A 27,506-nucleotide genomic window follows, 5' to 3' on the forward strand; every position below is an offset into this window, starting at 1 on the left:
TCGGAGCTGAAATCTGTGTCGGAGCCCAGCCTTCATTATGGACCAGGGTGGGTGTGGGAGTTCAGTTTCACTGCTGACAGGACAAGAGTCCTAATAAAGCCTCTAGCTCCATAATTCCTGACAAAGACTCCTTGGCCCAAACTTACTTAGGCTTCTCTGAGCCCTCTTTTTGACCTCTTTTGTCCGTGGGCCCTGTCTAAGTCAGTCTTAGCAAAGGATCCTGTGAAGTCATCCCCCAGTCCTTGATATCTGATTGAGTGCCTCATCCTCCACCTTTGATGACTAAGTCCTTGGTCTGCCTGCGGCAAGAACCCTGTTAGTCCAGTTAAACAAGAAGCCCCCTAGCCCTGATGTCTTCCCTCAGCAGTTTTCCATCTACTGACCCCCCCCACCCCTACTGTCTTTACTGTCCTAGGAGTTGAACACAATTGCTCTCTTCTGATGCATGAGCCCTATTGGAATAATCTTGAATAAAGTCTTCCTTACAGTTTCAACAAGGGTCAGAACAATTTTTCTTTAACACTCCCAACCGTGATCTTTGGTTGTGTCCACTCCCCTTGGGCAAGAGCAGAACGAATGATGTAGGGCATAGGGACAGTGGGATGGGGGGAGCCTTTGGGTGTGGGGCTCCAAATTTGAGGATTTGGAGGTCCCAGGACAGACTCGAAGGCCTCAGAGTCCCTGAAGAAGTTGTGGAGATCACGAGTGCCTTTCATATGTTCTGCTGTGATTCGGCAGAAAGGACACTAGACTGAGAGTATAGCGAATGTAACAGAGTCTTATTATTAATAATACCGTTAAGCCTTACCTTTACTCAGACCCCAAGGAAAACTGAGATTTTATCCAGACTAACACTTCTTCCTATCCCATTTACCTCCTGTATTTCTACTTTTTTAGTGGAGTCGTAAGAATTAGATGTCAGATTCATAACAGAGGTCACAAACTCTCATCGTTATGACCTGTTCTGGTGAAATTCTCTGACAGGGCTTATGGAGTGTGTGGTCTTGAAGTTGGCTTGGGGTTTCTTTGATAGTCTTCACTTTCTTTCTTATTCTAGAGGTAACTTCATTTCAGGTTTACAGTTTGGCCTCTCCTATCACCGTAAATTCTTTCCAGCACTGTGGGACTTCCCTGTTTATTCAAAAAACACTATTTAAATACCAAGTGATGAGCAACGTGGCACCCTTGGCACAGGCTTTTCCAGCCTGAGGAGCAAGTTCCTGACCTTGTAAATCAAGAGGGTTGGCCTTTATCACTCGAAAGGAATGGAAGAGGCATTGGTAGGTGCCCGTCTGACCTACCATCACAGTTGCAAGGGTGATTGGGAATCGCATTAGCATTTTTGAGGACATGAGTCTGCTTCAGACTCTTTATAAATACAGCTTGACTCAGTCACTCTATGACTGACACCCTTGGGACATGAAGTGGATACTGTTCCTTGGGGCCCTTATTGGGCTCAGCTTCTGTGGCCGAGAAAAGTTTTTTGGGTAAGTTCCTTTTGGACTTATTATTATTATTATTATTATTTGGCTAGTTCAGAGATATAGGAGCCAAATGGACTTGAAAATGAATGGCTGATTGTATCTCAGGTGGAGTGGCATTGGGAAAGAAGACATGAGCTTCTGTCCCAGTCCTTCTGGGACAAGTTCCTTCTCTCTCAGGCTCAATTTATCTGTGAAATCAGGACCAGGTGGGCGCCACAGTCCCTCCCCAGCTCCCTAATCTCCCATCAGTTCTCTTACTTCCTAGTTCTTATTTTTAAGGTCAGTTCCAGGCCTTTCCTACTTTCTTCTATATTATGAATTACTGAGAATTACCAGAAAGTGTTTCTAATTTCTGCCATGCTTAGGGGGAAAACTTGGGTCTTATTAGGCTTTTTGGTTTCACCTCTTTGTTAATGGTGAAGGCTTTGTAGAGCTGGTGTTTTCTCATCAGTGCCTGGGACGTGGAGATTGCATAGGTCTTGCCTAGCCACAGCTGTGAAAATTGACACAGAAGGATACACTTGTACACTGTGTGTGTGTGTGTGTGTGTGTGTGTGTGTGTGTGCGTGCGGTGTGTTTGCAGAATGCTTTGCGCTTTGCAGTGGAGAGGACATTTGGGAGGTAGGTGAGATGAAGGGGTGCCTTGGTCCCCCGCTAGAAGATTGAATTCTAGTAACTCATTACCGCATAATGCTTTGCCATTTGCAAAGAGCTTTCATGTGCATTATCTTTTGGATCACGCAGCAACTCTGCCAGGCAGGGGTGTTATTTTCCTCAATTTAGACATGAAAAAACTCAGCCTTAGAAAGGTTAAGGAACCTGCCCAAGGCCACTTAGCTGGTAAGCAGGGGAGCTGCAACTCTGGAGGCAAAACCCATACCCTTTTGCTATCACCCAAGTTAGTCTCCGGACAGAATCCCGTATCTCACAGATATGTCTATATGTGTTAGTTTACTCTCTAATATACTATCTGGCTGGAGGGACTTTGGGGATGTTTATTGACGTAATTACTTATACGAGATTGAGTAATTTTTATGGTGATGATTTCTTTTCACCCCCGGTGTCTACTGTCAAAGAGCTCAGAGAGGTTGGGCATAGCAGGTGGCCAGAGAAGGAGATTTTTCCGCAGGCAGCTCAGCAGTAGGTGTGTAATAACTATGCTCGCTGCCATGTGGGCTGACGCAGAGAGCCGTCAGGCTCTCACTGCAGCTATTCACGTGGCTGGAACAATCTTTATTTCTCCGGATACAGACTTCGCTTACAGCGCACTGGACGGACCCCTGAGTTGAGACAGCCGGGCCCGGCACTCGATCGCCCGCCACAGGGACTTGCACCGAAAGGGCTGCGTGCCTGAGCTAATTACAGCTGTTTTTAACTGCTGCTGTCATCCTCACCCCCCCAATCTGTTCTCATCCTATAGTAGGGAACCCAGTAAGGGTGGTGGTGGAATCCTTCCTAGGGTCCATAGACATGTCCCAGACACTTGGCTCAGTGAACGTTTCTAGCAAGGCCTTTCTGGGCATTCATGTGGTAGGAAGCCAGAACCCAGCTTGGCTGGGGGTTGGGGGGCAGTAGTGATGGAGATGAAGATAATGGTTGCTCTCCCCCCGCCCCCGCCACCCCCTAGCTTGTGTTTCTTTCACCCGACTCCCTACTTCCCCAGTGTGTCTCACTCTGCTGGGGTCTCGTGGCCTGGTCTTCGGCCATCTGAAGGATGGACGGCGGCCAGGATGCCTAGAGGTGCAGGGCAGGCAGAGAACAGGAAGTATGAAATGATGTCTTGGGGTGGCTGCAAAGCCCGGCCGGCGATCTGGGCGAGAAAGGCACAAGGGCCGGGCCTCTTGGCTTTGCCCTCATGGAAATGGGGGAAGGATAGAAGCTTGGCACTAGGGCGTCCAGAACATGGGATGAGTGTGAGGGTGAGTGAGAGGAGGTCACCAGCCATCGCGCTGGTGGCAGCGGGACAGCCCGAGGTGTGGAAGAGGACCAGAATTAGCAAGAGCGCAGAGATCACCTGTGGGGAGCATCAGGGGTAGACGTGGCAACTTGCAAATCCCAATATATCCCCTGTCCTGGACCAATCTTGCATTTCCAGGAAGAGTTTGAGGTCTTTGACTGGATTTCCAGATGGCAGAGATAGGTTGGGTTCGGCCACCCACACTCCCAGGACCTGGAAGGAGCATTTTGCAAACAGAGACAAGGACAATTAGGGCAAGAAAATGGCTGCCTTTCACCCGGCACCTACTTATGTTCTCTCTGCTTCTAGGCACTGGGGGGCTTACGCTTATGAGAATGATGTTAGATCCCCTCAACCCCCCCCCCCCCCCCACTTTTTAGGGCCATCTGAAGACCATCCCTCACGTTGCCTCCGGGTTGGGGAGAACCTCATGGCTGATGACATTGGTTCTTGGAGCCTGGGTGTGAGATTGCCAGGAAGATAAGGAAAAGGGCTAGCAACCAGGTAGAGGGAACAGCATGGGCAAAGGCACGGAAGGGCAAAGTACGCAGTGAATTTGGGATTTCGGTGAGGCTGGCGCTGAGAGAGTGTAGGAGGGAGAGGGGGAGGAGAGACAGATGGGGAAGGGCCCCACTCCGCACCAGCCCTTCGACCCTGCCTCCCTGCACCCCACAGTTGTGTCTTTATCCCCGGTAGCTTGGCTGATAGGGTATGATGAAATGTGCTGTGGATTTACTCACGCTCAGGGCCAGTTCGATTCACTGTGTTCCGCTGCTGTGTGGACTATGCCCAGGAGTGTGGACGTGCTGTTGTGAACTTACCACCCTGGGAAAGTAAAACACACGTTCGGGGTGCACGTGTAACGTGCCGTTCATACTCTCGAGAGCTCCTTGCTCTTGGTTCCTTTTTTTTCTTTTTCTATTCCCATTCCTTCTCCCTCCACTCCTTTTTTATGATTGTTCTAGTCAGCGTTGTGTTTTACAAGATGCCTCATTTTGCCAATCGAGATGTCAGTGCACAGGTGCTCTCTAGAACACTCATTTTAAAGACTCCTCGTTTCTGGAGTGCTGGGGGTGGGTTGCGACAGAGCGTAAGTTCGGCAGATGGGGCCCGGGACTTAGCCAGGAGTAAGGATTCCCCTTCTGTTTTCAACCTGTTCCTTTTTTGCGAGGCTGCTTGCCTGCGTCCGGGAAATGGTAGTCTGACTCCCCACCTTCCTAGGGCTGCAGTTCAACTCCTGGCAAGCCTGTTGGGCTCAGGCTGAGACCCCCCCCACCGCCCCAGCCCAGCCAGTGGCTTCTCCAGTGTGGCCTCAACAGCTCCGGGGGGATGGGCTCAGCTGCCCACCTCCAAGGACCCTGTGGAGACTGGACGCCTTGGGAGAAAGTGAGCCCTTGGCATTGGCATTTCCACCAGACCTCCCCCCCGCAGCGGAAGCAACCCTTGCCTCCTCGGGGCTGGACTAGACGACCCCCTGGAGATTCTCCAGAACCTCCCAGAACAAAGTTAGGCCCTGAGAGCCCCATCTGGATCGAGCCGGTTTTCTGATCAGAAGATGCGGATCTGCCACGTGAGGCTGCACATTTAGCTCCCTGTGACAGAACCATTTTCTCTGTCAACAGGTCCTTCAGCCCACAGCCCTCTCCAGCAGCTCTTCCCGCATTCATTCGTGTAAAGGGATGACGCATGTGACAGCGTTGAGTGCGGATTCATTCGGGCCGTCACCTAGCAACGGGCTAATGGCTCTCCTGGCTCCCTGAGCCGGCTGAGGGCACAAAGGCAGCTTTTCAGGCTCGGCCTTCTCCCGCCCACACACAGGACTTCGGGGGGCCTCTGCCCCTGCCGCTGCTGCGGAAGCTAAATGGTGTACACGAAGCGAGTTCAGGACAGAGGACAAAGGGGGGCTCGGGACTGGCCGGCTCCCTTCTGGGCCTTCTCAGGGCCCCCTCGGGAGGACTGAATCCCAAGTCAGCCCCAGCACCCTAGCCCGTATTGTAATTCGTATTTGTATAGAGTTCTGGAGCTGGACAGGATTGAGAGACCACCCAGCAAATAGCTAATAACCCTCCGAGGACAGAAGGTCTGTTCTCTTTTCCAGCTCTTTCCAGCACGGACCTTTAGCCAGAGTTTCAGTCCTAGCCCCTGACAGTGAAGAAGTGCTTCTTTATGTCTTGAGTTAGCTTTGCGTGTAACTCAGGAACATTCCTTTCTGCAAAATATATATGTTTTTCATTATAAAGTAATATGACCACATTACAGAAAACAGATACAAGGGGAAAAAAAGTAAGTCATCCATAATCCCACGACCCGGACATAAGCACTGTCAGCATTTGCTATATTTCCGTTGTCTGTTTTTCTTCCAATGCATCTGCTTTTTCCATACTTGTAATCATGGCATACATACAATTTTGTGTCCTGCTCTTTCGCTTAATATTTCCCTTCAAGTTATACTATAAGCCCTTTTTCACATTTGCCACGTAGTCTTATTTTTAATGGCTATACGTTATAACCAAAGACTAGACCGTTTCCTCTCATTCGGCCCAGTTATGTCTGGGAGAGTAGGCTTGGGGTTTATCTGCCAGCTGAAAGCTGACCATTATCTCTTGCTTTTTTTTTTTTCCCTCCCCCTCCAGGGACCAAGTTTTTAGGATTAACGTCAGAAATGGAGACGAGATCAGCAAACTAAGTCAGCTAGTGAACTCAGACAACTTTAAGGTACCTGGTTCTTCTTAGTCCTCTTGGGTATCTCTGACTTTGGTGAGAGACGATTAGCACCGCTGGCGATGTTGCTCCTGAAGAGTTTCTGTGCGTAGTCCTGTATCAGTCAAGTGCCTCCGCACGCCTAAGAGGGCTGTAGGTCACAGCGCTGCTGTCCTGGGAGATGGGAGGCCTCAGCAGTGGGCTCCATCTTTCTGTCTGCCATCGACTTTTTACTTCTTGGACTTTGCCAGGTATTGCCTTCTGCGTAGGCCTGACCAGACACCGCCGCGAAAAGGGCAGCGTTTGCCCTTGGGCGGAGCCCAGCTCCTCAGGGATCACCCTGGCTTTTGGCAGTTGTTCCAGAAGAATGAGCTCATTGTGCCTTTTACCTGAACTGTCCTTTAACCTGGTTTTATTTCTGTTCTCTTCAGCTCGATGTTTGGAAAGCTCCTTCCACCTTCAGTCGTCTTGTGGATGTCCTGGTCCCATCTGTCAGCCTGCAGCCAGTCAAATCCTTCCTGAAGTCCCAGGGCTTAGAGTACTCAGTGACCATCGGAGACCTGCAGGTGGGTAGAGCAAGGTCCCTAACTGGTCTTGCATAGGCCAAAGCATCCAGAGTGGATCCGAGACGCGTGCAAATCCTGGTCTTATCCTTCTCCATTCTATAGATGAGCTCATTGAGGCCTAGGGAGGTCAAGTGCAGTGACTTGTTAGTGGAACACGTAGTAGAAAAGAGCATTATGTCGGTTAGGGAACTGGGCAGATCTGGATCCAAATCCTGATTTTGCTAACTACCAGCTGTGTGACTTTGGACATGCTATTAATGTCTCGAGCCTCCATTTCTTCCTCAGTAAAATGGCACCAGGGAGGACCTACTTCCCACAATTTGTTGAGAAAATTAAGTGATTAAGCGCATGTAAAATGCCCAGCAGTGCCCGGTCTGTCGTAGGTGCCCCGCAAGTACTAAACCTCCGTCCCTTTTCGTATTTGAAGTCAGGAGGGAAGAAAAGAGTGTGCGTGTGTATGCGGGGGGGTGTGTCGGAGACCAGTCATGAAAAGCGCCTTTTGAGAAAGAGGGAATGTCACCAACAGTTCTCAGCAGAGGGGACATCACCACCCATCCAGACACCAGCCTCACGACCTGTATCTGAGCAGCAGGACAGTGCCTGGCTCATGTTCTCTCCTTCACCGAGGTGGGTTATGGACTAATTGGTGATTTGGCCCGGGAGTTTCCTGATGGCGTGAGCAGCTGTGAGCTTATTAATCATCCTCACATGTCACAGACATCTGCCAGGAGCCTTCAAAGTATGAGTGGTTATAAGAATTTCTTTGTTTCTGAATGGTTTCCCAAGCTGTGTATTTCAGAGGCACTGGATACCAGATGCGGGCTGATGCCTAGAGAATTCACAGCGTAGAATAACCAAATAGCACATATGTTGCTTTTGGGGAGTAAGTGGGTTTCGAATGGGGTGATGTACATCGGGTGCCAAGAAGTAAGCTTTTATAGATATGGAGAAAAAAATCTGACCCCCTTTTACACCCTGGCATTTGTGTGACGAGGGTGCCGCCATCTTGGCCAGCTCGTGCCAAGACATGGCAGAAACAACACGAACCTCCATGTCCAGTGGGTCACTTCACGACATTGCCGTGTCTTTTTTCAGGCCCTTTTAGATCATGAAGATGAAGAAATGCAACACAATGAGGGGCAAGAGCGAAGCGGTAATAACTTCAACTATGGGGCCTACCATTCCCTGGAAGCGGTAAGTGTCTCAGAGCAGGTTAAGAGAAAGGTCGTCAGAACCCTGGGTTTTGTGACCCGTTTTCTTACTTCCAGGAGGTAGGTGTTAGTCCTTAGCACAACACCCTTTTACTAAGGGGCTACAATGTGAACGCTTCAATTTCTTCGTAATTCTTGGGTCATTTATCTCCCACCAGCACCTAAGAGCACAGTGAAACACAACTGAACATTTTCTCCCACATGTATCCTTCTTTTCTAAGGCAACCCCTTAAAGAAAACCATGGAATAATTACAATCATTTCCGTCCTTGTAATTCAACCTTCTTATACCCCACCATAATCCCTGTATTTTACTCACCCAGATTAAAATGTTACTTATTCCAGGCAAGTAGACAAGTGGTTATTTCCAAGGTTAACCAAATATTTCCACTCATTTATCATGATTACTTACAACGTATATTTGTTCCCTAATGTGTTTTGGTGCTGTGTTTAGTTAAAAACCACTTTATATAGATGACTGACTTTCAAGGTAAGCCAACCCTTACAATAAAACACTTGGAGCAGAAAAATTTAATATGCTATTAGAACTCAAGGAATCAAGAGGGGCTAGAGAAGGGGACCGCATCACATATAGCAGAGTTTTGTTATGACCCTCGATGTCTTCTGCATTAGTCTGGAAGCTCTCTTCTAGCTCAGAACAACACCTCAAAACGAAATTGTTACTCTCCTTCCTGTACCTGCGTACATGTTGTTCTTTTTATCCAAAGACGGTGTTCCTGGCACGCTTTGCATGAGGCATATACTTTGAGTCGTTTTTTCTTCGAGATGAGGGGTGATTTCCAAGGTTGACCAACTGTTTTCACTTCTTTCCCCTGATTGTCAGTAGCTTTGTTTATTGTGTATACTTCCAACCGCCCTGGCCCTTGATCCCTCTTGTGACCAATGACACGCATCTGCAGAACAGCTGGATAAAGTTAGGAGTTCAGTCCCGGGCCATGGACAAAAGCAGAGCTCAGGGCTCACCCAGGGATCAAACCCGTGACGTTAGCTTCGTTAACGTGGGGCACTCCCTAGCTGAGCTTAACCGGTTGCAAATGTCACCCAAGACCCCAGGAACTCCGTCCCCTCGCCTGCCTGCCATGGGATCCTCACTCTCTCAAGCACTTGCTTTTGCCCTCTGGCTCTAGGTGTCCCCCCCCCCCCCACCCCTCCCGTGAGGCCCCCCGCTGGGCATTGGTGTGCTATCTCCCTCTTGGCTCCGTCACATGCAGTTCTTTCTAAAAACAGCTTTGAAGAGCTCTCATCCCGTAGCCACTTAGGCCTTCTTACGTCTCTGGTGGGAATCTCATGTTTGCTGTTATTTCTGTCAGTTGCTCGGCCGAGTTTCCCCTCATGCCGGCAGTGTGAATTGGACCCCTCCCTCCGGATATAGCTTGGCGTTGTAACTTTACCTGGGTGACTCTCTTGCCTGTCCTGGCTCGGTGCGGGCCTCCGGCTTTGGCTTCACTTTCTGGGGTCAGTAGGTAGAGTTTCCAGGCCCTTTTCGTGGCTGGAAGGGCTGGTTCCCAGCTGTCAAGTTCCAGCCCCTTGCCCACGCCGGGTCCTGTGCTCTATGTTGCTATTCCTGGTTTGCCGCAAACCCGCAGTGCCCATGGCAGGTGTTTGGTCCCCGTGTTGCGTTTTCTACCTTGCACCCAGATGGCTAGTTGTTCCCTTTTCATTTCTCGCCCCTGCGGTGTCTACTTTCTTGAGTTTTAAACTTGGCTGTGGGTTATTCTCATTGTAGTTTGCCTGGCTTGCTGTTATGCATGTGGTGGGGGGGGGGGGGTCGGTCTCTTGCTTCTCTGCTCAGTCTGCCATATTGACTGCAGCTCTGATAAACCATTGAAGCTTGATTTTATTTTATATTGACTGCACGTTTTCCTCCTCTGTAAAGCTCCCTCTTCCAATTTTAAGGTCTAAATATAAACTTATTTATTTCCTTCTTTTGACCCTCAAGAGGTTTGAGCAACTAAGATGGATGAACTCTATTGAAATCAAATTAAAAAAAATTGAAAACAAATGGAAGCATTTGTAACTATGATTTACAGTGCTTCACTTGTTCTCTTAAGGCCGATAGAGGAATCTCCAAAGTGGGGTGCTTGCACTACAGGGGGTAAGGAAGACGCCTCACTTAGATGGAGGAAGAAACCTTACAACTTCTTCTTTTTTTTTTTTTTTTTTTTTGAAACCTTACAACTTCTATTGACGTTCTACATATGCGTATATTTACTATCAATGCAATTATTAATGTTTTTGTTTCTTTGGGTTGTTTTATAGTGTACGTAGTATATTTTTGTGGTGCATTATTCCAGTGATATAACATACATAATATATGGTATGTATGTAGAATACATAACATATGCACATTATAAAACAAATACACACACACGCACGCGCGCACACACACACACACACACACACACGGGGCGTATGGTAATTAAAAAAAAAAAACACCTCGTGGAGAAAGTGATCAAAAAGCTTAGAGAGGATCGTTTTTCAAGAACCTTGGCTAAATGGGGCAATTGCTGATTTATCCAGTCTAGTATATGGCGCAAGGCACCACACTGTTGGAGAAGTATCTGCACAAGTCTCTCTCTAGGTTAGTGGCCTATAATTTTATGGACAAATAAAATGTGTTATTTTCTAGAATATTGTTGAAAAGGACTCTTTAGGCAGTTCTTCAAGAATAAGTATTCCAGGGCGATAATGTTGCCAATCCCACGATCACAGGGCTGGTAGAAATCACTGAGATCAGTAAGATGAAATTCACAGATACCTACCCAGAGCTGAACAAAATTTTTAAACGCCCCTGAGTTCACTTTTTCGTGCTTCAGATTTATCATGAGATGGATAGCATTGCTGGAGATTTTCCTGATCTGGCGAGCAGAGTGAAGATTGGGCATTCATTTGAAAACCGGTCCATGTATGTACTGAAGGTGAGACCCCAGGCTCTTCAAGGGGCCAGACTTGGACTCAGGCTCCTGGTCCCTTGTGTCTAGGACCCAGCCCTCAGGCCTCTGAAGGAGACAGCGTCTTAGGATCTCCTTGACTTCAGGGGCGTGGGGAGACATCTACTGGGGTTCAGGTTTGGTCTGACAGAGAGTCCTCTGCTTTTGCCTAATGTGGAACGAGTTAGAACTTAGAAGGAATCCATCCCATTGCAAGCTTTGACTGAAAGGCAGGATCAAAGGGAGTGGGGGTGAGGGGTAGTGGGGGTGGGCATGGGGTGGGTTCGATCAGTATTCCAGAAAGCTCTCAGATGGGCCACAGTCTTTTGCCCTCATTCCTACCTCTGTAAAGTAAGACAAATGGGGATAGTTCTACAAATTCTCTTCTGCTTTTAGGGGTACTTATTGGAAAAGCAATCTAGGAAGCTAATTTTAGGGTTGATGTAATTTTAAGCCCAGCCTATGCTCCTTGGCTGCACAAAGCCTAATTTCTAGATATTTCTAACAGATTCAGGTCTATATTGGCAAAAGAGGTAGGGAATTTATGGCAGGGACATAAATTACATAAATAATCCAGCCAAATGAATAAAAGGAATTTGGAGATAGGAACCACGGAGCAACTGATGGTGCTAAGCATTTGTCAAATCCTTAGCTTTGTATAAGCCGTGAGGAACCCTGGCTCATAGCGGTGCTTGAATTACCAGCCGGAGGAGATTTGCCACTGAACTGCTTGCCCTAAAATAATCCCCATAAATTTAGATTATTTGCCAATCTGATGCAGACTCTGGCTTCATTAGCACCACACTCTGACCCAAGGCGGCCCAGCCCCACACTAAAAGGCGGGAGCCAGAATTCATTTCATGCCATTTACAAAGAGCTATAGTGAACCTCTCTCTTCCTCCTTTTAAAATCGAATTCATTTATTGCATCAACGAGAACAGGCTGGTTCATGCACTTTTGTGTCTCTCTCTGTCGGGATACCATTTGAGGTCTTTCAAGAGACATAATATTATCTCTAATCACACTGGCATTATAATTCACAATAGCAATTGTTTCCCTTTCCCATTTGCTTCCAACCCGGGGGCAGCTCAAGCTGCCCGGAGCTTCGGCTGGGCCCTGACAGCCAACCAATTAAGCTCCCTGGTCACGGAGAAGCCTGATAAATAGATGGTGCCCTCAGGAACATTTGGTCTCTGAATTATCTTAAATGGATTAAATGAATAGGGGTGAGCTGGGGAGAGGAGAGGTGAGTGGAGACGTGGCAGGAGGGTCATTTTCTGGCCTCTTTCTCCTTCCACAGTTCGGCACTGCAGAAGGCGGGCGGCGGCCGGCCGTTTGGCTGAACGCAGGCATCCATTCCCGGGAGTGGATCTCGGTGGCCACAGCGATCTGGACTGCGAGGAAGGTCATGTCGCCTGGTATTAGCTGAGAATTCTGGTGGGCCAGGGGTGCCCCCGCAGCATCCCATGAGGCTGGGCCTGGGGGACGAGGTGGGAAGGCACTCTGCATAGACACAGTAGGCTGGGGGCCTTTTCAGATCAGAGAAGCAAGAGGTCAGAGCCCCTTGGTCAGGGCACTGCGGTTAAATGACAAAGTGCATTCATGGCAACGAGCAAGCTAATGAGCTGCAGAGGTGGCCCCGAAACACTGACCCGCAGTCAGCCCCGCAGAAAGGGAGCAGAGTCTCCTCAGCAGCGAAACTCAGACGAACTTTGCCTTCAGTCCCATCCTAGCCCTCCAGACCCTCGAGGACCTCATGTTGTCTCCGTGTCCCTCCGGAGGGTCTGCTTTAAGGCAGCGCTAGGGAGAGGAAGGGTGCTGCGCATGGAGGATTTATTTTCCCGAAGCTTTAGTGTGGGGGCCCAGATTCCCCCCAAACTATCATATGTGGCTCTTCCCTCCCCTCTTCCCACCCCCTGGAAGGAATGAATAAACCAGGCAGCCCTGGACTCCTTGCAAATGTTGACGTCCTCATTGAGCCATGTGCCCCCAGGTTTCGAAGTGCTCCAAGAGCTTTGCACGGGGCCGTGTCTATGAGGGCGGCAGGGAGGCTGCAGAGGGGCATCTGGGGAAGATACACCGGCTTAGACCTAGCACCCCAGCCTGCCCTGGCATCGCTGACGAGCTTCTCGTCTCTGCTCAGATTGCATCCGATTACGGGAAGGACCCAACCATCACCTCCATCTTGGAGAAAATGGATATTTTCTTGTTGCCTGTGGCCAATCCTGATGGATATGTGTACACACAAAGTCAAGTGAGTAATACTGAGCGGGCCGGGCTTGGAGTTAAGGAGAATTGGTTGAATCCCTTGCTTTGCCGCCTGCATAGCTGTATGAACGTGGAGAAAACTCGCACACGTGTGCATGTTAGGAGCTCTCTTGGGCTCTCGTTTTTCAGTCTCTCTCTGAGCCGAGAGTCACCAGGGAATATTTTTGTTAGAGAGAAGAGTCTAATGAACTCCCTGTCATGGCTCTTGAATAATTATCAACACTTTACCAATCTTCTTTTCATTTCTTTCCCTCCCACACCTTTCCCCCCTTTTCTTTAAAAGCAAATCCCAGACATCAGGTTATTTTACCCCGAACTCCTTTAGTATGCATCTCTAGTCGATGATAATTAAAACAAAACAAAACAAAACAAAAAAAAAAACCCAAACAATACACCACTGTCACCTTTTAAAAAATGAATGGAAGTTCTTTCATATCATCTAATTCCCCCAATTATCTTTAAAATGTCTTTTGACTCAATTTAATGAAATCAGTACCCACATAAGGCCTGCGCTTGTATTTGGTTGTTCTCGCTCTGCAGGCTTTTTAAATCTACAGCAGTTATCCACCCCCGCCCCACACGCATCTTCTAAAATGTCATTCATTTGTTGGAGAAATCGAGTAAATTGTCCTGCAGAATGTCTCACGTTCCGAATTTGGCTGATGGCTTCTTTGTTGTGTGTCATTTGTTTCCGGATCCCCCATATTTCCTATTCACTGGCAGTCAGATCCTGAAGTTTGACTGGATTCAGGTTGGTTTTTTAGGCAAGAATAAAATAGTTGCTGTGCACTTCCTGTCACTCGCGCCAGCGATCATTTGGGTATATGATGTCTGTTTGTCCTACTTTTGCTGAAACCGAGAGTTATCCGGTGGGTTCAGGTGGTATCAGGCTGGTTCTCGCATTATAAGGTCCTTTTTTTTTTTTTTTAATTTTTTTTTAATGTTTATTTTTGAGAGAGACAGAGACAGAATGCGAGGGGCAGAGAGAGAGAGGGAGACACAATCGGAAGCAGGCTCCAGGCTCTGAGCTGTCAGCACAGATCCTGACGCGGGGCTTGAACTCACGATCCGTGAGATCATGACCTGAGCCGAAGTCGGACGCTCAACCGACTGAGCCACCCAGGCGCCCCAATAAGGTTCTTATCAGGACACTTTGGGGGAGTCCTTCTCTCTGAGCCAGAAGGGCTAAGCCTTTCCTTCCTGGGAGATGAGCGGAGACGGCTCAGTCACTGAGGACCGGAGCCCCGGTGAAACTCCAGGCAGAGCCACAAGCAGCTTGCCCCCTCGGTGGTGCCCGTCTCCATCATAGACCCCAGAGAAAACCTTCGCCTCTCCTGTGCCCTGACCCGTCTCTGGATGTGTGTTCCTTTCTTGATGGACTTTTCAGAACCGATTATGGAGGAAGACACGGTCCATATATCCTGGAAGCCGTTGCGTTGGTACTGATCCAAACAGAAATTGGAATGCTAGTTTTGCAGGTAGGTTGGGGACATGGTTTTCAAAGCCTGGACCACAGGGCTCCCAGGTGGCGGCGAGGGAGCCAGTTTCTAGGCTGGCTCCATTCCTGCTTCACTGAGAGACTTGGACCAGTCCCTTACACTATGTCTTGGGTTTTTGTGTTTCTTGTTTTGGATAATTCTGAAAAGGAGCAACTCTGCAATTCTTGTTCTCCTAAAAGAACACTAACATTTGGGGCACTTGGGTGGCTCTGTTGGTTAAGTGTCAGACTCTTGACTTCAGCTCAGGTCATGATCTCACGGTTCGTGAGTTCGAGCCCCGCGTCGGGCTCTGCGCTGGCCGCTCAGAGCCTGGAGCCTGCTTCAGATTCTGTGTCTCCTTCTCTCTCTGCCCCTCCTCCTGCCCCCACCCCCCCAATAAATTAAAAAAAAAAAAAGAAAAGAACACTAATGTTTGAGAAACTGTTGTAGTCTTGGATATACAGATCCATGCCTTATACCCTGGTCACCCCGCTTCTCTTGGGCGGGTGGCTGGATAGATGGACGGGTTCCTGGTGGTAACTCGCAAGAGGGCAGCTTGCCTGCCACACACACCGTTGGCGGGGACAATAATGTGTCTGTGGGAAAGGAGCTGATAGAAATGTGGGAACCGAGGGCATCAAAGTGAAGTCAGATCTTCCCACAACTGGGGTGGTTTTACACTCATGCCAAATACCTCAGGGAGCTCTGTTGTGGAGTACAGAAGGCAGTATTTCTAAATGCCTGTCAAATACGAGACTTTGGCCACAACAATAGATTATTTTTGGCAGCCCTTGGCCATTAAGATCTGAACCAAGAGAATGAGTTGACACCAGAATAAATGGAGTCATTTTCATTATTAATTGGTCTTCATATTAATTATCTCGAATACTTGTTAATTACAACCCATTGTCAGGTATGATATTAATTATTTATGACAACTGTTGAGCGATACAATACAAGGTCAACTCTATCCGTTTAAAGGATTCCTCCCAGTTTTCCTCCTCTGGAGGCAGATGCAGTACCCTAACTTCCCACTTCTGCGCCCTCCCTGCCATGTACGCAGAGTGTGGACTAACTAGTCTCTTGCGGGGGGTTCTAGCATTGACCTGTCCACTGCCAACGCCTTCCGCCCTTCTTCTGGGTTGAGTGTCCTGCATTTCTGTTTTCTTGCCTACGGGTTAATCTTTCTGCTTGGGCCACCTCCCCACCCCCCACAGGAGAGGGAGCCAGTGACAACCCTTGCTCTGAAATATACCACGGACCCCATGCCAATTCGGAAGTGGAGGTGAAATCGGTGGTAGATTTCATCCAAGAACATGGGAATTTCAAATGCTTCATCGACTTGCACAGCTACTCACAGCTGCTGATGTATCCGTATGGATACACAGTGAAGAAGGCCCCAGATGCTGATGAGCTGGTGAGTGATGGGCTACCTTCTACCGAGCTCTGGGCCTGCTTGACCCTGGGGTGCTGCCACAGTGGTTGTTCTCCAGCTTATAGGGAAAGTCCGGGAGCTTGGGCTTATTTCATCGGGCCGGGTCTTCTCTCTCTGCCCTTTGGAATGTGCCATCAGACCTCCTGGGGGCAGGTAGAAGTCCGTTCTCATTATTTCTGTGTTTGCTGTGAGTTTCAAGGACTGTACCCTGCACCTGTCCTTTCCTTCTCAATTATTTTTCTGACCAAAATGTGTTACGGACCCACTGCTTGCCAAGAACTGTGGGTGGCACTGTGGAGGGTGAGGGGGAGGTGCTCCTCATTCTGGTCAAGGTATAACTTAAGTAGGGTGCAGGCTACAGCCTAGGGGTGCTCCGTGTCACATACAGTGACTCGCCCCAGGATGTGAACAGGCACTCAGGGTGGACTGGCTCAAGCAGGGCTGCACCTACAGGGCGACTGCGCGCTTCTCCCACTGTGCTGGTCGGTTCGAGAGCGCCCCCCTGCCCAGGGCCATAGCTGGCCTATAAACCTCCCGGCAGATGCAGGCCTCATGCTAGGTGTGGACTAGATTCTGGTCTCAGTCAGGCATTCTGCATAGGGCACATCCACATACGGTGGCCCCGTCTCACTTCCACTCCAGGAACGCCCAACTCTTAGAAGGTTTCCTCTGGGACGTAACTTGGCCTTCTCACATGTTCACGACCACGACATTCCCGTCCCTCGGGAGAGGTGAAGATGGTGGTGTATTTACTAGATTCCCAATGGGCTGGTGAGAAGCCCTCCACATCTCTGTGTATCAGGCTTTGGCTCTGGTTGGATGGGAAGGAAGGAGACCAGAAGGGAAACCCAGGGGAGGGGCCGAGAATCTTCCATACCATTGCAGTGCAGAACAGCTGGGGGATGTCAGGCTGTGGGATCCATTCTTTCTCACTCCGCCAATTCCCCCTTCTAGGACAAGGTGGCAAGGCGTGCGGCCAAAGCTCTGGCTTCCCTGTCGGGCACGACGTACCAAGTGGGTCCTACGTGCACCACTGTCTGTAAGTACTCGCTGTGTGCATCGGTTATTTAGAAAATGCTTTGAGAGGAAACTTGAGAAGAAGGAAGCGGGAGAAGAGCTGCAAGTTAGGCTTTACTGCACTGTAGTCGGATTGTTAGTTGTTAGCGGTAGACCAGATTTGTGTCAAGCCTGTGTGATCGTCCGTGCTGCAGGTGTCGTCCTCATCGGTACCGTCACCACTGCTGGGCCATTTATCACACGCCCACAGTGAGGTGAGTCCTGCTGGACTGCGTTCCTCACATTCCAGGAAAGATCCTGACGTAGGATTTTCAAAGGAAAATTCAAAGGAAAGCCACCTTTGGATCGGCAGACCGAGGTGGTGGTACTGAGGGTGGGGAGGGGGGTTCGCTCACCTTCCCGTCAGTAGTGAGCACGTGTTGGAGCACAGCATGCTGGGATCTGGGATCTTCTGTGCAATGGTTAACATCAAGCCGAACCGCCCGCCCCCCAAAAAACCTCTACCGAGACTCCAAACCTGAAGGTGGTCTTGAGGCTCATTACCTACAGCTTCAACCTTTGTTCTGGTTTCTCACTGAAGTGTCTCATCTGAGCATTTCACTCTGTTCCTGCTGAGAACCTTCCGGTTCCCTTATTCTGTGAGCCTGATCTTTAAAGGTCAAATTGAAGAATATTCTCGTTCTCTACGAGTCTAGCTATCAAGGGGAAGTAAAAATACAAACACAAGGAGCACAATTCTGGCACCTTTTAAGATGGCGCCCTTCTTTCCCCCCCCAGTGCCTCCTCTGTAGGCAACTTTCCGACAGTTGGTCCACCCTCAGAGCCCCTGCAAACTTGCTGATACTTCTGTCCTCTTCCATCCCATGACCGTGCCATCCAACTGCTTCATCCTCGGCTAGCTTGTCCCTTTCGCCTTCCCCTTCTGGGAGGATGCTCCATCCGCCCTGCTGGGCCCTCTGGACTCTGACCTCAGCCCTCTTGTCTGCCTTTCATACACCGCTGCCATCATGGCCACCGCCACTGCCACCGTGCTGTATAAAGCAATTAGCCTGATGTTGTCATTGTGTGGCTAATTGCAGCAACCGTCCATTAATTATTCATGGTTTATTGTTATTAGTGTTGTTAAATGGGGCCTCCTCAGAGGAGAAGCACGTCAGGAGAGTCTCCATTCTCTGCTTAATTAGTGAGGACAGAGTTCGGGACTACAGAGAGCTAGAGAGACTTGGTAGGAGTCCTTTGACAAGGCCTTCTCAAAAGAGCTTTGTGGGTCACCACAGTCGGGGCTTTGGGGTCAAACTCCAGTTTAAAAGATGGCCTTGTCGTCCCACATCAAACGCATTCTTTCCAGCTTAAGCTGTGCCAAAATCAAGAGATACTCGTCGGACTCCTCCAGAGCGAGAGGAAGAAGGCTCTCCTGAGTGTCGTCCAGGAGACATAATATTTCCTAAGTCTTTCCAGAGTGCATCTTCTGTATTCTTTAAAGGCTTTGTCTGCCCCCTTGGCTTTCCAAAATGTAATCAATTTTTGTGTAATAACACCCCAATTTTATGGGTTATTATTGCATGTGCTACACGAATAGTTGACATTCGTCCCTTCAAGTGCTGGACCTTTTCTTAGATTACCCATTTTAGCTGAAAACAGTTGTCAAGTGAATTTCATACTTTCTTGCCTTCTTTCTCTTTTTCCTATTTTTGAGAGAGAGCGAGAGCGTGCAAATGTAAGCGGGGGCGGGGCCAAGAGAGAGGGAGACAAAGGATCCAAAGCAGGCTCTGTGCACACAGCAGCGAGCCCGATGTAGGGCCCGAACTACTGTGAGATCATGACCCGAGCCAAAGTCAGACCCTTGACCGACTGAGCCACCCAGGTGCCCTGCTTTCTTGCCTTCTTAAACAGAGCATGGACAAGAGATTTAAGCTCCTTTTTTTTATGATGGAGTGGCCTTCTGAGCATCATTGGTTATGTCCTGAAGGCTTCCTGTGCCATACCGCGTTTTCAATCCCTGTGCTGGACAGCCCCAGCCCATTTTGCTTCTTTAATTCTTGTGTCTGCGTTAAAGAGTTTTCATGTCCCCTTCCTCTGGTCAGACTGTGCGGCTTCAGGCCACCTGCCTCTAGCAACCCTCGCCCCTTCCATTCACTGATTCTGGTCTACTCAGGGCTTGGACACAAGTTCTCTGGGCTCATCTGACTCGTGAGGATGAAGGATGTTCATGACAGCATCGTTTATAGTCACAGAAGACTGGTGAACACCTAAATGTCCATCAGTACAGTACTGAATAAAAGCATTCACACGGTGAGACAGTATGCCCCCCCCCCCAAATGAATGAGGTGCATTTATATGTGCTGATGGGGAATAATTTTCCAATGTTAATTTAAAAAGACAGTGTTTTTTTTTTTTTTAGTGTTTGTTTATTTTGAAAGAGAGAGAGAGAGAGGGAGAGAGAATGAGTGGGGGAGAGGCAAAGAGAGAGAGGGAGAGAGAGAATCCCAAGCAGGCTCTGCATGGTCAGCACCAAGACCAGCTCGGGGCCCGATCCCATGAACTGTGAGATCACGACCTGAGCCAAAATCAAGAGTCAGACGCGTAACCGACTGAGCCACCCAGGTGCCCCTACGTGTGTCTTTAATAGCATATTAGTAGTGTGTTCCCACTCGTGTTAAAAGAGTGGGTAGATTCTGAGCAGAGACCCAAATAAAGTGAAGTACGTGCACTTGATCACTTTGCTCAGCAGAGATCTTCTTGGCTCCTTCCTGAATTCAAAAGGTATTCTGAAATACTTGAGTTTGCCATATAAATAACCTCTAGAAATTTCTGGTGCCATCATCTGTTTTTTATTCAGCCTTTTCCCAGGGTAGAGAAGGACGTGGTAACCGCACAAGGATTTCGGAGACTATAGGAGGGTCTGTTCCATAACCTCAGGGGGCGTGTCATCGCAGTAGAAGCAGCATCTCTAGAAAAATCACAAATGCTATCATGGGAAACAACCCTCAGGAATTGTGGGAAAACAAAAGGAACCCATGTCTTCATTTAACAGACGTGTACTCTACTCAATGGACTGGGAGGAGGTTGAAGAAAGCACGGGCTTTTATCAGCAGAGGGACCCGGGTTTCAATTCCAATCCTGCCATTTTCTGTCTGTATTTCCTTAGGTAAATTACCCACTCTGAGCCTGGATTTCCTCATCTGAAAAATAAGGACAGTGTTACCCACCTCACTGGGGTTTTTATTTTTTATTTAAAAAAAATTTTTTTTAACGTTTATTCATTTTTGAGACAGAGAGAGAGAGACAGAGCATGAATGGGGAAAGGTCAGAGAGAGAGGGAGACACAGAATCTGAAACAGGCTCCAGGCTCTGAGCTGTCAGCACAGAGCCGGACGCGGGGCTCGAACTCACGGACCGCGAGATCATGACCTGAGTCCGCCCAAGTCGGACGCCCAGCCGACTGAGCCACCCAGGCGCCCCTCACTGGGGTTTTTAAAGATTAATGAGGTCATACACGTAAACTTTCCAATATAATGACGGGCTCGTGGTGGATGTTCAAGAAATGATAGTTGCTGTGGACGTCATTATTTGGCGACTCAGTGTCACCCACACTTTGCACTTTTAGCCAGTTTCTGCTCTAGTAGAGTTTGGCTGGGAAGAAGCAGGAAGGTAGGCCTCTTTCCTTTCCCCAGCCTTTTGGCAAAGGGACAGCCTCAAGGGCATGCTTCTTTCTCTCCGTGTATCCCTTATCTCTTGCTATGTAAAGAGTTATCCTAAAACTTAGCAGCTGAAAATAATATAAACATTTATTTTCTTCCGCTGTTTCCCTGGGTTAGGAATTCAGGAATGGCTTAGCTGCGTGACTCTGGCTCAGGGCCTCTCCTGAGGTTGCTAGTCTAGTTCCAAGGCTAGAGTCATTTAAAGGCTCGACGGGGCCGGATAGGTCTGCTTCTAAAGTGGCTCACTCAGGTGCTTCCCAAGCGTGCTGAGTATCAGCAGTACGCCTCAGTTCTTTGCTACATAGACCTCGTCACCGTAGGACGCTTTCTGACTGTCCTACTTGGCTTTCCCCAGAGCGAATGATCCAAGAGAGCGCGGTAGAAGCCACAGTGTTTCTGGTCTAGCCTTGAAGGTCACACACCATCATTTCTGTAGCCGCCTGTCAGTTACCCAGGCCAGGTCAGCCCTACTCACTGTCGGAGTGCACTGTGCAAGGATGTGAAGACCAGGAGACCAGGATCACTGGGGCTGTCTCGGGGGCTGCCTATCATACTCTGTGCAGACTGGTTCTGAGTGACCTGAAGGAGTCTCCACAGTGAGTTAGTGACAAGGTGGGCCTAAGGGTTTAAAAATCTCTTGGCTTGAGACTGTTGAAGATGCTCATCAGGCCAGTGTTCATGGGTCGTAGGCCTGATGACCTACAGAAAGGACTCTAGGTCCCTAAGGAATCACGGGCAGGCTGAACCCCTGGCTCCTTCCCTTCTAACCCTGAAAGAAGCTGGGCTTCAAAGTGTTTTCTTTTCTGACTTACAGACCCAGCTAGTGGGAGCAGCGTTGACTGGGCATACGATAATGGCATCAAGTATGCGTTCACGTTTGAGTTGAGAGATACCGGCCACTATGGCTTCCTCCTACCAGCCAACCAGATCATCCCCACTGCCGAGGAGACCTGGTTGGGGCTGAAGACCATCATGGAGCATGTGCGGGACAACCTCTACTAGACGAAGAGCCCCACCCTGACCCTGTCTTCCGTCATTTATCCCCGCGTCTGCCTGCCCGCTAAAGCACTACTAAAGGGAGCTTGTTCTTTCACGCGTGAGTCAGAGCCCTCTGGCTTTGTGGGGCACGCAGGGCAGCCCCTCTCCAGCCCTCATCCTTGAAGCTCGTATGTTCTGGTGGTGGACCTTAGAGAGGCGCTGCTGCTACCCTGCTGTGTTTTGGTCCTGCTGTTTCACTGGGCCCTTCGTAGGCCCTTCCGTTCATGTGATTGTCTGGGTAGGCCACACGTAGGGTCACTCCTTACTGGGTGGCATGCCTCTACCTCATTTTTGGAACAAAAAGACATTGAACGTGGTTCTCTAGCCTTATCCAATCTAGCCTAGCTGGTGACCTTGCTCTGTTGGGGCCCCAAGAGAGGCACCATGGGAGAGACCATGGCTCGTCTTTGAGATCAGTCTCTGAGATGACACCGAGCTTCCTTTCATTTATCTCACTCCTTCTTGAATATATTTGTCTTTGAAAAATAAATCTTGTAGGGCTATCCATGGAGGTCTTCCTCTTTTGTTTTCTTTTGTTGGGTTTTTGTTTGGTTTCGGTCTGATACAAAGTAGTGGATCACTCCTCCTCACTGGGCCCCAAATTCCCAGATACAACAGTCCCGATCACGGTCTTCCCTTTGTTAGGCGGTGGAACTGGGATCGCAGAAGGGGATCTGTGTCAGTGTAGGTTCCGCTCACCCAGGAACCCTTAATGAAGGGGTGAGCTAATAGCCGGATGGCTGAATTACCCCCATCTGTCCTAATGGGCTCACCTCTACTTTGCCTTTTGAACTTACTTCAAAGATCTTGCCCTCGCCCTACAGGTCCTCAATCACTCCTCTGGCCTGGATAATCTCACCACCCCGGCACATTCCTGTTTGTGCTCTGGTGCACCTTGTGTTTCTTTTGGTCTTAAAGTCAACTTCTTCTGTTTTGCATCCCGGGCCATGGGCGTCAAGATGGAGCAAAGATTCATCAGTCAGGCTTCTCTTGTTCCGTTCCTCCTCAGCACGTACCATCTGTCCTTTTTCCCCCCCTTTTTTTCAAACGTGTCCGTAAATCTTATCCTTCTGCCTAGGATTTGTGCGGCATCTGGTGTGTGCTCTTGGCCAATAAATATTCAGTATGAGTCTCATGATCACCTCCTATTCTTCGCCTTCACCTGAATGGAACCACGCCATGGTTTTGAATATGCAGCTCTTTCAAATGTCAAATGTCAATTTTAATCCCCGTCTGTATCGCGTGACATGTAGGAAGGCCTTGTCCATCAGGCCCAGGGGCCTCCAGGGCAGTGTTACCTTGGTGATTTTGCTCTGGTCCTGGGTCTCGTTCTTAGTTTTTCAGCTCAGAAGCTTGATATTCTCAGTATCCGTGTTGATTAGACTTGGGGATGCTGACTCACGCCCACAGAGCTCAGATGAGGCAGATGATAAAATCAGAATACGAATTTATTAATTTACATCATGGCATGTAACTGTTTAGTGGATTGAATCCTCACGTCGGTCTGAACAGTACATTCTCTCCCTGTAGGCAAGATACATGGGAAGCCAAATTATAATCAGAAGGTTGTTTAGTGAGCGGGGCGTCAGAGCAAGGAAAGTTAATTACAGTCTATGATTAGAATTTTTAATGGTATCCAGTTCTAATAGCATGATATATCCAATTCTATAACCAGAAGACACCTGCCAGCCAGCCAGCTGGTCGCTTGTGCTGGCTAGTCAGGGCTGCCTTGGACTAGACAATGCCCCAGTGGGCATGACAGTGCTTGCCTCTGTGACTCGCCTATAACCTGGCTCTATTTATAGACCTTCTCACCCCCAAGACTGAGATTGTCCTTTGGATTCCTTGAGGGAAAGATTTCTTACACAACACAGGAAAAGCCATAAAAGGAGTACCCGTGACTGTAATAAAACTAAGAGCCTCCGTTCCTTAGAAGACACCATAAAGAAAGTGAGAAGTGAAGTTATAAACTAGAAGGTATTCACTATATTCATAATACATACAACAAAGGACATATGAGGAACCCCGACAGATCAATAAGAAAAGCACAAATAACCAGTAGAAAAATGGACAAAAGCTATGAGCAAGCGTTTCACAGAAGAGGAAGCAGGTATGTCTGATAAACATATGAAGAGGGGCACCTGGGTGGCTCATTCGGTTGAGCGTCTGACTCTTGATTTCGGCTCAGGTCGTGATCTCCTGGTTCATGGGATTCAGCCCTGCATCGGGCTCTGTGGAGCCTCCTTGGGATTCTCTCTCTCCCTCTCTTTCTTCCCCTACTCCACTCACTCACTTTCTCTCTCTCTCAAAATGAATAAATAAACTTAAAAAAAAAACATATGAAGAGATGGTTACTGATTGAGGACATACAAGTCAAGACCACAATGAGATGCCATTCTATACCCGTTCAACTTACAACAATCAACACGTTGGAGAGGGGGTGGATGATAGGATCTCATATATTATTGGTGGGCATGTGAATTCATAAAACCACTTTGGAAAATAGTTCGGCGTTATCTTCAAAAGTTCACGCTTCATGGTCTAGCTGTTTCACCCCAGGCATAAACCCAAGGAATTCTTGCACATATACAACAGGAGACATATATGAGAATGTTCACAGCAACCCTGTTCATAATAGCAAAAACCTAAAAACAACTCAAAAGCCCACCAGGGGGAGAATGGGCGAATAAGGTGTGGCATTTTCACATACTGGAATACTCTACAACAGTCAAAACAAAATTTAGTATGACTTCCTTTCTAGAAAGTTCCAAATAATGGAACAAAATAGAAATAATAATTCCTTTTCAGGAAGACATGTAAAATTTGACAGAACTGTATAAAAAGGGAAGAAAGATAGGAGACATGCTCAGACCTCTGTTCCTGTTCAAGTGCACGGATTCCCAGCTGCCATGAGTGTTTTCTGCCAGCAGCTCCGTTCCTCTCTGGAGAATTGCCGCTAGCCAGCTGGGGGCTGACTCACCCAGGAAGCCGTGCACTTGCTTTTTCTGTATCACCTCCCCAAATGTCAGCCAATGATTGACTGACTCTGGGGCACAAACACCTCATCTTCTGCCTCAACGTAGGGTCATACCGTGGGGCAGTGTGTGCTCCAGAGCTCTGAATACCATTTCCACCTGATTCCACATCCTTGCTTAGCCTTTTTACTCTGCCCTGTCCTGCTTCCCAAACTCCCCTTCCCCTGAGAACTCCCTCAATAAGTCACCTAAACAGGATTCCCATCTCAAGCTCCATTTCCAGGGACATAGACATAAGACAACAGGAAATGAAGAGCCTGGGTTCTGAATGATGATTACCTTAGATGGGGAGGGGCAGGAGGATGAGTTAGGGGTAGGAACCTTAGGGTTAAATGCAGGGCCTTAGCTTCTGTTGTAGGTTCTGTCTTTTTTTCAGGTATTTTTTACCCGATTTAAAAAAAAAAACCAAACTAATTCAACAGCGAAATAAATCATAAAAGAGGGCCACGCATGTATCAATGAGGAACATGCCATTAGCCAAGGATTATGATTAATCTATTTCTGTGGACCTGAAGTCCGGTTTTAAAAATGTTTGTAAAGATACAGATTTCAACAAAGAAATGTTTGTGTCACAATGCATCAATATGCATTTTTTGAATGTCTAGTGTGTGCCAGGGACAGTTTTAGATGCTGGCAATGCACTGGCAAACAAGAAGACAAAATCCCTTCTTGCATGGAGTTTCATTGTAGCTGGAGAGACAGAAAGTACTCCTGAAAACAAATGAAAAATTTTAATTCGGTTACTGAGAGCTGCCATAAATAAAAGAAGACGGGCTGCTGTGAGGAGAGAGATGTGTAGTGGTGGGGTCTGTAGATTGGGAAAGTTCGAGAAGATGGTATTTGGGCTTGTGTTATAGAATTATTCTTAACTCTTTTCTTTGTATTCTTTTTGTACTCCCCAAGCTGTATGAAACATGTGGGCTAGATGTTATTATCCACATTTTGCAGGTGGAAAAATCTCAAGAGCAGTATGTTTCTTGCCTCTGGCAAATAATATTTTCTGTTCTCTAAGTGAAGACCCCATCGAAAAAGAGAAGGCTTGAGCCATTAAGCATTCATGGACACAACTTAAATTTCTGAAACACACTGAACTTTGAAAGGCTTTCATACCTCATCAAACCAGTCTCTATGGAATTTTCCACTATTAAGGACACCAGTGGGGATGGAAAAGGGATAATCCATTGATAATGGAAAAAAGTATTTTGAGTCCTCTTTTTTTTTTTTTTTTGCAGTACTGGGGGTGGGGTGGGGTTTGCCGAGCCATTCCTAAGTCTTACACCCAGTCTTGTTGGGGTCCAAAAAGAGACCTCTGTGAAGTAGGTGACAGGGTGAGGGATACAGTCCATGGCTGCCGATGAGATTAGCTATTATGCCTGTGTTGCCCACTTGAAACTAGAACCATCCATTGAGCTGCAGCCACCTGGGGCCTGACAAACAGACCACATCTGCTTCTGTTCTAGATGGTGAGGAGCAGGAGAGTAGCCCAGCTCCTGCTCTTGGCCATGAAGGTCGTTGGGTCTTAATGTAATTTCCGGGAGCTCAAGTTTCCTGATCTTTTCTTTTTTTAAGCTTATTTATTTTGAGAGAGAGAGAGAGAGAGAGAGAGAGAGAGAGAGAAAATGAATCCCAAGCAGGGCCCACTCATAGTGGGCTCAATCTCATGACCCTGGGATCATGACCGAGCTGAAATCAGCAGTTGGATGCCCAACTGACTGAGCCACCCAGGCGCCCCAGTTTTCTCATCTTTAAAATGAAAATAATGGTGGTATTTACAGTAGTGTATTAAGAGAATTCAGTAAGCTCATGCATTAAAGTATTAAGCACCTTACCTGGTAGAAGTTATGTGGTATGTGTTAGCTTGAATTATTATTCTCACCAAGTGGTAGAAATTCATTTACGAATCAGGTTATTGGCATTTCCCCTAACATCATCCTTTAGATTTTTCATGAGGCTTAATGACAAAGATTTCAACAGTTCACAAAAAGGCACTAGTTGGATGCTAAATCATTTTTAGTATTACATGGGTTTTGAAATACTGGAGTTCTTTCTCTGGGAGCTGATTTCTCATGTTAAATAGATCTTGATGCCCTTCTACGGGGTTAATACGAAGGATTATTGCCTGAAGCCGTTACAGGTCCAGCTTCCAACAATGTCAAGTCTATGGGGCCACCTTTGATTTTTACAGGTTCTGGGAAGACCCTGCCGTAAGGTAAATCTGTGGCAAGTGAAGTTGAGGGTAGGTTCTGGCTCTGGAATATCCTATGTAGGCTGCACATTGTTTAGGTCCCTATACGAGGACCGACTGTGAAGAATCATTTGTATTGTTATCATCATCATCCTTATCTTTCTGTTTGATGACTTCTGGAATTTTGCCAAACCAGACAGCTTGGAAAATAAATTCTCTCTACTATTTGTATCGGGCCCTAAATCATGAACACCAGCTGTTTCTTGTATTTGAGGTAAAGCTCCAGGTGTATTGGGGGCATCCAGAGAGCACAGTTTTTTCCTCCTCTACAGTGTATGGGTGCTGTGGTGCAGCTGGGCAGCTTTCTCCTTTAATCCAAAAAGTGAATCTCATGGTTGTGTGTGTGTGTGTGCGTGTGTGTGTGTGTTTTGTATCTCCTACAAGGTCGAGCTCAGCAGCTAGTAAATATTTGTTGATTTGA

General features: G+C 47.9%; 1 protein-coding gene across 1 annotated transcript; it reads left to right on the forward strand.

Annotated features, from left to right (window-relative positions):
- The first annotated feature begins 1,015 nt into the window (after positions 1–1,015).
- CPA4 (carboxypeptidase A4) lies at positions 1,016–24,135 on the forward strand. The gene is made up of 11 exons (XM_049643017.1): positions 1,016–1,487; positions 6,075–6,156; positions 6,573–6,707; positions 7,803–7,901; positions 10,755–10,856; positions 12,169–12,273; positions 13,012–13,122; positions 14,524–14,614; positions 15,832–16,031; positions 17,004–17,088; positions 21,582–24,135. The coding sequence occupies exons 1-11, from the start codon at positions 1,420–1,422 to the stop codon at positions 21,767–21,769; spliced, it is 1,266 nt and encodes a 421-aa protein (XP_049498974.1). The 5' UTR covers positions 1,016–1,419; the 3' UTR covers positions 21,770–24,135.
- Positions 24,136–27,506: the final 3,371 nt, after the last annotated feature.

This window comes from Panthera uncia, chromosome A2, assembly GCF_023721935.1.
Source record: "Panthera uncia isolate 11264 chromosome A2, Puncia_PCG_1.0, whole genome shotgun sequence".
Lineage (NCBI taxonomy): Eukaryota > Metazoa > Chordata > Mammalia > Carnivora > Felidae > Panthera > Panthera uncia.